The sequence below is a fragment of the Cricetulus griseus genome, chromosome X (assembly GCF_003668045.3).
Source record: "Cricetulus griseus strain 17A/GY chromosome X, alternate assembly CriGri-PICRH-1.0, whole genome shotgun sequence".
NCBI lineage: Eukaryota > Metazoa > Chordata > Mammalia > Rodentia > Cricetidae > Cricetulus > Cricetulus griseus.
The window spans coordinates 4,189,210-4,199,246 of NC_048604.1; the positions used below are offsets into that span (position 1 = coordinate 4,189,210).

Genomic DNA, 10,037 nt, shown 5'->3' on the forward strand with positions numbered 1-10,037 from the left:
GATAAGATAAGTCTTATAAAATATATAGATTTATGATAATTAAGACTGAGCTAGCAGATGAGAAATCCTAGTCATTGGCCAAGCAGCTTTGAACCTAATACAAGTTTCTGTGTATTCATTTGGGCCTAACTCGGGCGGGCGGCTGGCGTAAAGCTCACACGGGGCGTTGGGGCTCAGGAGGCTTTTGGCAGAAAGATTTATCCTAAAAGAGATCCACCTGCCTCTGCCTCTCGAGTGCTGGGATTAAAGGCGTGTGCCACCAAAGCCCAGCTATATTCTTATTCTTTCCAGCTATGTCACTTCCTGCCTGTCTGTGCAGACCTCCAGACCTCTATGGTTAGCTACTGGCAGTTTCTGCCCAGCTACTTCACTTCCTGGGATGAAGATTCTTCTCTGCCTACACTTCCCAGAATCCTCATATCTTGTGCCCTATTGGCTAACAGTGTTTTATTTATCAGCCAGTAAGATAAACATATAGACAGAAGAACATTCCCCATCACTGCTCTTTCAGAGGGCCTTACTTTGTGAGCACCCACCTGGCAGCTCACTACTGGCTCCAGTTCTGGGGGATCCAACTTTGTGGTCATGCAAGTATTACATATATATGCATGTTAGCAAACCATTCATATACATAAAATAAAATAATTAAATAAAACAGATACTATTGGGGTTTATGTTTAGGTGATAGGAAATTCTATTCAGTTGCAAGGAAATGTATGACATATTTAAGTTGGCATAACAGTTGTTATTTAAATAAAATCTTTAGGTGCTAGTCTTGGTTTCTACAATTCAAGGAAAACTAATTTGTGAGAGAAGTGGCTCATGCTGCTGAAAATCCATCAGCCTGTGTCTTTTTGGGTGTTCTGTAAACATTTAAACATATTTCTATGTCAGAATGTTCATTTTGTTCATTTATTTTGAGACAGGGTCCATTATGTATTCCCAGCTGACCTGGAACATGCCATGTAGATCAGGCTGGCCTTGAACTCACAGGGGTCCAGCTCCCTATGCACTAAAGGTATGCACCCTCACACTCAGGCCATACTTCAATAAAAATAATATTTTTATTTTTTGTAGTAAATTTTCAGTACTGCTAAGCATACTACCCTAAATAGATTTAGCAGTTTAAAACAACATTTCCCAAGTTTTCCTGTGATAATTCCCAAATTTGTCTTTTCCCAGTGTTTTAAAATTGAAAATTATTTTGATTTGGCTTTGACTTTGGGAAAATTTTACTTATTTCCCTTTTTATAGTCTTACTATGTAGCCAAAGTAGCCTCCAATTTTCCCCCCACCTCCACCCCACTTCTCCCTCTAAGGTTAAGGCATGTACCATTATACCTAATCCTAATGTTAATTTGTAGGTCATCATAGATTAAGTCCCATGTTCTTTTCACCCAGGTTTGACTGGTGCACCTAGTCAGATATGGACAGTTCTTTCACCCAAAGCACTTCATGCTTCCATTGTACAGCCATGCTAGCCTTCCTTCAGTTCCATTCTCCTTTCCCCATCTCTTCCCTAATCTCTGGCTGCCACTAATCTGTTTTTCATTTTTAAATGTCATTTCAAGAAGGTTATGCAAATGTGATGAAAAAGTAGACAGCCTTTTGGACTTGGATTTTTTTCATGTAACTTAATTCACTTGGGATGCATCCAAGTTCTTGGGTGGATCATTAGTTTATTTTTATTGATGAAGAATTTTTCATAGTGTGGAGGTACCAAAGTTTGCATAGCACTTGCTGTATGGATGGATGTCTGAGGTGTTTCTAGTTTGGGACTACTATGAGTAAAGTTTCTGTGGAGTTTCTTGTGTGGCTATATTTGTAAATATAAGTTTCCTTTCTTCAGGAATCATACCAAGGCTAGACTGGGTGGTATTTGCATAGTTTTTTTTTTTTTAAGAGCTGGTTGATTCTTCAAGGAAGGTTATATTAGTCTCCATTTCCACTAGCATTCTGGGAGGGACCAGTGTCCCTACATCTTAGGCACCTTTGGGTATTTTCAGTATTTTGGTTGATGTGTGGTGGCATTGTATAACCTGTGATTCACATGCTTATTTGTCCAATGTATTTATGTGGAATGTTTGTTGCATTTTCTAGTTTTTAATTCACCTTAACTCATTATTTAAAATGATCAAATGAAACATGGGTGTTGTTTCACCTTGTTTTTGAGCTGGGACTGCTGGTTCAAACCTCTACCTTTAATCCCAACAGTCAGGAGACGGAGGAAGGTAGATCTTTGTGAGTTCTAGGATAGTCTGGTCTACATAGTGACTTCCAGGACGCAGGGGGATCCCATCTCAACAGTCAATTATATCTGGCTTGTTTTTTATCTTGTACCCAGTTGTTAATCAATTTGTTGTTTCCTTTGTGTTTTTGGGTCCCTCTGAAGGAAGTAATTTTGACTTGACTGATGGAGATGATGGCCACCAGAAACCAGGTACAGGAGGAAGAGGTAAGTCCTAACTGGCTGAAATTACAGACTAGCCCTGTAGTTCTCTGGTGGCTCTGTCTCTATAAATGTTCATTTTTATTTTGTTGGTCTATTTATATTTTAGGGTATTTATTTTTCATGTGTATAGGTATTTTTGCCTGCCTGCATGTCTGAGCACTGCATACATATAGTGCCTATAGAGGGCAGAAGGAGTCATTGGATCTTCTGGAACTGAAGTTACAGATGTTATGAGCCATCGTGTGGCTGCTGGGAATCAAATCCAGGCTTCCTGAAAGAGAAGTCAGTGGTGTTAACCATGGAATCACCTCTCCAGCCCTGGGTCTGCTTTATTAACTATAGCAGCCCAGTGTGCCACAAGAGAACTTTCAGGCAGAGGCATTTAAGCATTTTGGTCTCAATACTTCCCAAATTTTTGAGGATCTCAAGAAATTTTGTGTAGACTATATCTATTGATGTTTATTATGTAAGATCTTAAAACTGAAAAGACTTCATTAATCGATTGAAGTGAACATGCTGGCTGTGATGGTGTACACCTCTAATCCTAGTATCTGAGAAGTAGAGGCAGGTGGATCTTTGTGGGTTCAAGACCACCCTAGTCTACAGAGGGAATGCCAGGACAGATGAGTTACATAGTAAGATCCTTTCCCAAAAATTCATATTATCATACTTTGGACTTTCTTAGTATTGAGTTTTAAGAAGTCTTTACATATTCTAGACATTGAATCTTAGATATGTGGTTTTCTCCTATTCTATATCTTAAGTTTTTGCTCCATTAACAAAGTCTTCTCTGGAGCAAACAGTTTTAAGTTTGATTGATTATGCTTTTGCTGCCAGGTCTGAGAGCTAGAATTTTCCTATCTTTTTTTTTCTTAAAATGCCTTTTTATTTTCTGTGAATGTCAAATTGCTTCAAATTGCTCATTTGTACACAAGGCTATCTTTCTATTGAATTGCTTTAGAAATTTTGAAAAAAATTAATTGAAATATAACTCCATTTTTGTTTGTTTAGTGTCTTTTAACACAGGGTCTTGCTGTGTAGCTCTGTCTGGCCTGGTACATGTTATATAACCCAGTGTGGTCTCAGAATCATAGGGATCTACTGCCTGAGCATCTCCAGGGCTGGGATTATAAACCCATCAGACCTTTTGAGTTACATTTGGTGTTCTTATGTTTTGTTGAGGATCTTGCAAAGATATTCATAATAGACATAAGTCTGCATTTTCTTATGGTGTCTTTGTTGGGTTTTGGCATCAAAGTAATGCTAAATAATACTGGTCTCTGTGAATGGGTTTGAAAGTATTATCTTCTTGTATATCCTGGATGAGTTCTCACCCTTCTAATAAATATTTTAAATTTATTATTTGAAAATTATATAATTGCATACAATGTATCTTGATTATACTCTCCCACACCCTCCCATAAATCCTAACACACCTCCCTCCCAACTCCCAAATTTATCCAATTAGTGCTACCTATCTGCACATGGGCATGGGGCCATCCACTGGGCAACCTGCCAGCCACCACACTTCCAAAGAAAAATGCAACTCCCTCCCCAAACAGCTGTTAATGGCCTGTACCCTCTCAGATTCAGTAGTGGGTGACTTTTTGAAGTATTAGTCTTTATTCTTTTAAGTGTTTTATATAATTCACCAACGAAGCCATATGATAGTTGCTTTTTCTTCATGGGAAATTGTTTTGTCTTTAATTCTTTTTGTGGGGATGGTTTCGAGACAGGTTTTCTCTGTGGCTTTGGAGGCTGGCCTGGAACTCACTCTGTAGACCAGGCTGGCCTTGAACTCACAGAGATCCACCTGCCTCTGCCTCCCGAGTGCTGGGATTAAAGGCGTGCACCACCAATGCCCAGATGTTTTTAAATTGTTTTGTGTATATGTATGTATGTGTTCATGTGTGTGCTGGTGCACATGAATGTGAGTGCATACGTTTGTGTGAGTGCACATGTATGTGTGTGAAGGTCAGAGGAAAATGTCAGGTGTCTTCCTAATTACTTCCCACCTTCTGTTTCTGAGACATGGTTTTCTCTGAACCTTAAGATTGCTGATTGGGTTAGACTGTTCAGCAAACCCAGGTGTCCTCTATTTTCTCTTCCTCAGAACTAAGGTTAGGAGTGCATACCACTGCACCAAGGTATTATGTGGACCCAAATTTATTTCCCCATACTCACATAGAGAATTAACCCAGGCCATGGTAGGTTTTTTGTTTGTTTTTGTTTTATGTCTATTCATATTTTTGCTTCTTCATGAATCAGTTTTAGTAGCTTGTGTCTTTTCTGGACTTTGTCCATTTGCAGATTATATAGTTTATAGTTTGACTAAATTCATTCCCTTTACATCATTGATATTTCTGTCAGGTCAGTAGTAATATCTTTTCTTTTACTTCTAATTTTTAAAAAATATTTTATTTTTATTTTAAACTATACATACATACATACATACATACATATATTTGTGTGTGTGTGTGTGTGTGTGTGTGTGTGTGTGTGTGTGTGTGCATGAGTACAGTGGACAGAAGAGGGCATAAGATCCTCTGGAAGTAGAGTTACAGGTGGTTATGACCTGCTTAATGTGGGTGCTGGAAACCCAACTCAATTTCTTTTCAAGAGCAGTACATGCTCTTAACCACTATGCCCTCTCTGTAATCCCATTTCTAATAACAAACCGTGTCTCTTTTTTATTGGAAATAAAAATTTTCCCATACAATATCTTTTCATTAGTTTCCTCTGACCTGGCTACTTCCAGATCCTCCCCATGTCCAGAATAAAACAAAACAACCCCTCCCCAAAAAGAAAAAGCACCACACACACACACACACACACACACACACACAGAGAGAGAGAGAGAGAGAGAGAGAGAGAGAGAGAGAGAGAGAGAGAGAGAGAGAGAGAGAGAGAGAGAGAGAGAGAGAGAGAGAGAGAGAGAGAGAGAGAGAGAGAGAGAGAGAGAGAGAGAGAGAGAGAGAGAGAGAGAGGGGGGAAATGAGGTGGAGGGGGGAATAAAACCCATTAAAACACAAAATCAGAAACCATAAAAAATGACCAAACAAAGTAATATGAGCCAAAAAACCCTAAGCAACAAAAACCTCCAAAATTACTATTGAGTTTGTTTTATGTTGCTCATCTTACTGCTGGACAAGGGGCTTGGCCTGAAGTATGGTTTGTATACCTAGTGATATCTCTCTTTAAAAAAACTCTTTCAGTCTAGCTAAGTGTCTGTCCATTTTGTACATCTTTAAAAGGCCATCTTTGTTTCAGATCTACTGTGTTTCTGATCTTTACTCCCTTTAATCTGATCTGCATATTCTTCCTTCTGCTAAGTCTGTATTCAGTGTATTAATCCATTTCCCAGGTGAAAGGGTAAAGTGTATTGATTGTAGGTCTTTCTTCTTTTTAATTAAAACATTTGTGGCAATGAATTTCCTTCTAGGCATAGATTTGACAGTGACAGTATCTTATTTGTTTTAGCTAGTGCTGGTTTTCTTTCATTCTTGTCAAAGTATGTCTTAACTTTTAGTTTCTTTTATCTATTGATTATTTTGCTTTCTTTTTCTTGTCTTTCCTTCTAATCTATCTATCTATCTATCTATCTATCTATCTATCTATCTATCTATCTATTTATCTATCTATCTACAGCACTAGGGATATAATGTAGGTCTTTATATATAGTAGGGAAATATTCTACCACTGAGCTATATCTTTAGTCCTTCCCATTGTTTATTTGCGTGGACGCATGTTTGTATGTTTGTGGTGTAAGTATATGTTCATTTGGGTATGTGTAGATGCACACACACACACACACACACACACACACACACACACACACACACACACACACCAGATATTGATGCTTAGGGTCTTCCTTGATTACTCTTCACCTTATTTTGGGGACAGGCTCTCTCACTGAGCCTACAACTCATCAATTTGGTAAGGCTGGGTAACTGCCCCCCAGAGCCTGTCCCCAAAATAAGTTGGAAAAGCCTCCCAAGTGGTGGGATTAAAGGTGTGCCCCACCATACTTGGCTTTTAGGATCTTTTATGTATATAGTCCTGTCACCTTTCACATTACTTCCACTGTAGTTACTTTTCCAGTTGCTGTAAGAAAATACTCTGAGAAAAGCAACTTAAGGAAGGGTTATTTTTGCTCAGTTTGAGAGAATACAGCAGTCATCGTGAAGACACAGCTCAAAGAACAGTGCCCTCCAATGTGGGTGGTTCTCTTCAAGACAACCTAGTCAAGACAATCCCGTACCACATGGGCAGAGAGACCTGTCTCCCAGATGGTTCTAGAGCCCAAGTTAGCAACTAAGATTAACCAAAAAGCTGTTTAATTTTGTCAAATTCTCTTTCTATACCTATTGAGGTGATTACTGCAATATGAAAAAATAAAAGACCCAGAGACTGATATTGGAGTTCAAGCTGAAGATCAGAAAAGCAAAGCAGCCGGCCACTAGTTCTCAACTCTAGCTCATGCTGAAAGGGCTGATCCACGCACAAGCTCTTCACCAAGTCTCAAGTTGCTGCCTCTCCCCAGTGTGGCTGGAGAACGAATGCCTCTCGAGACCTTGCTTCTGTCTTATATGCTTCCCTAATGTTGGGATTAAAGGTGTGAGCTATAATTCTCTTTAGGACTGGGTCAATCTTGTGTAGATCTGGGTGGCCTTGGACTCACAGAGATCTATTTCTTAGTCCTAAGACCTAGGATTAAAGGTGTGAACAACCTAGCTTCTGGCTTTTGAGATTAAAGGTGTGTGCCTGGATTCTATGGCCTATGACTGTCTTTGCTTTTCTGAATCCTCAGTCAAGCTTTTATAAATGATAAATAATATATCACTACAGATTACATGATTTTTATGCTTCATCATTTTAATGTTTATTGATTTAAGTTCTGTTGAATAATCCTTGTATCCAAGGCATAAATACAGTTTTGATCATGGTGTGTAATCTTTTAAGTGTGCTATTGAATTCTGTTAATTCTGTTAATTCTGCTAATGTTTCCCTGATGTTTTTTTGCCTCTGTTCATGAAGCTTTGCTTGTTTGTGGCATTCTTGTCTGGCTTTGGCATGAGGGTCATGCTGGTCTCATGAAGTGTATTTGGTATTATTCCCTCCTGTTCAAACCTGCAAGAATTTGAGAAGGATTAGCTTTAATTTTTCTTTGATTTCTTCAAAGAATTTATTTTTATAGTCATCTGTTCCATGGATTTTCTTTGTTGGAATGTCTTTGATTATTCATTTTAAGTGATTATTCATCTGTGTATATTTTTCAGAATCAAGTCTTAATAGTTTGTATGCTTCTAGAAGTCTATCCAATTTGTTGGAGTATATTGTCCATTTATTTATTTAGTATTAGTTGAAACATCTCTTCTTCCATTTATGATTTGAATGATTATAACTGCAATAAAGATTTCAAATTTTTGTTTATTTTTTAAAGCCAACTCCAGCTTCCCTCTCCTTTCTCTCCCCACTACTTTGTTTCCTTTTATTCTAGGGAACAAATCAAGGACCTCAATGTAAAGCCATGTATGCTTACCCCTGAGCTGCACCAACAGCCCATGGAGCCTTATCTCCATTCAAACTTGCTGCTGTTTTTCTTTTCTATCATTCTTTGTCCTTCCTGCTTTCTCCACATGCCCTTCTCCTTCTGTGCCATTTCTTCCTCCTCTTCATTCTTTTGAAACGAAGTCTTACTGTCTTGCTAAGTAGTCCTGGCTGCTCTCCAATGCAAGGTCCTCCTACCTCAGCTTCCTAAGCACTGGGCATGCACCACTTTGCCTGGACTTTCCAGCCTGTTAACCATTTTTTTCTCTTATGGGTCATAATTCTCTTGTGAAATGTGTGAACTCTTTACCAAGCATTCATTTCTGTAATACTTCCTTCTAAAGTTTTACGATCTTTTATTTAAGCAAATGTAATCCATCCATTATGGCAAATTCTAAAGTTTAATAGAAGAAAGTGTTGAAAAATTCATGAGTGCTCAGATTTTAAAAGAATCTGCTCACAGTCAAAAACCATTTTCAAAAAGTGTGTGTGTGTGTGTGTGTGTGTGTGTGTGTGTGTGTGTGTGTGTGTGTGTGTGTGTTTTAACCACTTTCAGTTATAAGACAATTCTCTGTACATCATAGAAAATCCATTCATTTCCAGGCATATCTGTAGTTCAGTTGCCTGACTAATAGTGGAGGAAACCATGGTTTGAAGATCTTGTGGATCATGCTTAAACACTAGAACTCCCTAATCCATGTGGTCAGGAGTTCTGGGTTCATGTTCTAGCTCTCCTCACCAAGTGGTGAGATATAGAGCTACATTCTTCTCAGCCCCCATTCTATAAAGAACAATATTCCCCATTTAAACCTTTTCTATTTATCTCTTTGGCATCTTTTTTTCCAAGTGATTATGAGGTCATATGGGGCTACAAACAGTAAGACAAGAATACTCTATTAATGGTGTGAATTTCTAAAACTATGATGCAGGTATACATTTTATTATTAAACATGAGACTCTTGCTGTCTTCCCTCCCATTTTCAGAGAGATGGAACCATGTCACCACTACCACAACTAGAAGGCCAGGAACAACTAGAGCACCATCAAATCCTATGGGTAAGACAAGCTCTCTGAGGAGAGAAGTAAGGGAGGATTTCCACATCAGTTACTTGTTTAAGTGAGTGTATTAGATAGGATTACTATCGCTGTGATGAGACACCATGACCAAAATCAAGTTGGGGAGGAAAGGGTTTATTCAGCTTACACTTCAGCTTTGCTGTTCATCATTGAAGGGAGTCAGGACAAGAACTCAAACAGGGCAGGATCCTGGAGGCAGGATCTGATGCAGAGGCCATGGAGGGTGCTGCTTACTGACTTGCTCCTCATGGCTTACTCAACCTGCTTTCTTATAGAACTTAGAACCACCAGTTCAGGGATGGAACCACTCACAATGGGCTGCCCCCATCACTAAATAAGAAAATGCCCTAAAAGCTTGCCTACACCGTGATCTTATGGGGACATTTTCTCACATGGGGTTTTCCCTCTAAGAAGATTCTAGCTTATGTCCAGTTGATATATAAACTAGCCAGCACAGTAGATGATTGTTTCTTTTGTTCTTGTGGTCCCCAGAACCAGATGGTTTTAACTTGGCTGATGCCTTGGATGATCAAAATGATCTAGGTGGCCGAAAAAAACCAAATGCAGGAGAAGGAGGAGGTAAGTTCTAGCTGCTTGAAATCATGGGTCAATGCTACAGGTCTTGCTAGGCTCTGTCTGTCTTGTTACCTGTAATGAGGGAGGTAACTCTGTGATCAGTGTGATCAAGTCAGACGTATTAACAGGTGCTAATCAATAAAGTAAACTCACAATACAGAACGAGACTGCAGCACCACCGCTGAGTTCCCAATTGTGATCCGGGAAGGTCTGGGTAAGGACACCAAGCCTGGCCTCAGCAAGCCCTCCTCAGGCCACTCCCACCCCCGGTTCTTATCGGGTCATGTATTTCCCGAAAAGAGCATGCCCACTGGGGCAAGCCTCCCCAATACAATTGGCTATTGGACCGAATTCCCATAACATACGTGTAATAGCATTC

General features: G+C 39.2%; 1 protein-coding gene across 2 annotated transcripts in view; it reads left to right on the forward strand.

Moving 5' to 3' along the window:
- Window positions 1–10,037, forward strand: part of Cd99l2 (CD99 molecule like 2) — an 85,564-nt gene that overhangs the window by 56,398 nt on the left and 19,129 nt on the right. For both annotated transcript variants that reach the window (XM_035450281.1, XM_027432239.2), the window contains exons 2-4: window positions 2,393–2,455; window positions 8,990–9,061; window positions 9,575–9,661. In XM_035450281.1, coding sequence (XP_035306172.1) covers window positions 2,393–2,455; window positions 8,990–9,061; window positions 9,575–9,661 — 222 coding nt within the window. The remainder of the gene's footprint in view (window positions 1–2,392; window positions 2,456–8,989; window positions 9,062–9,574; window positions 9,662–10,037) is intronic.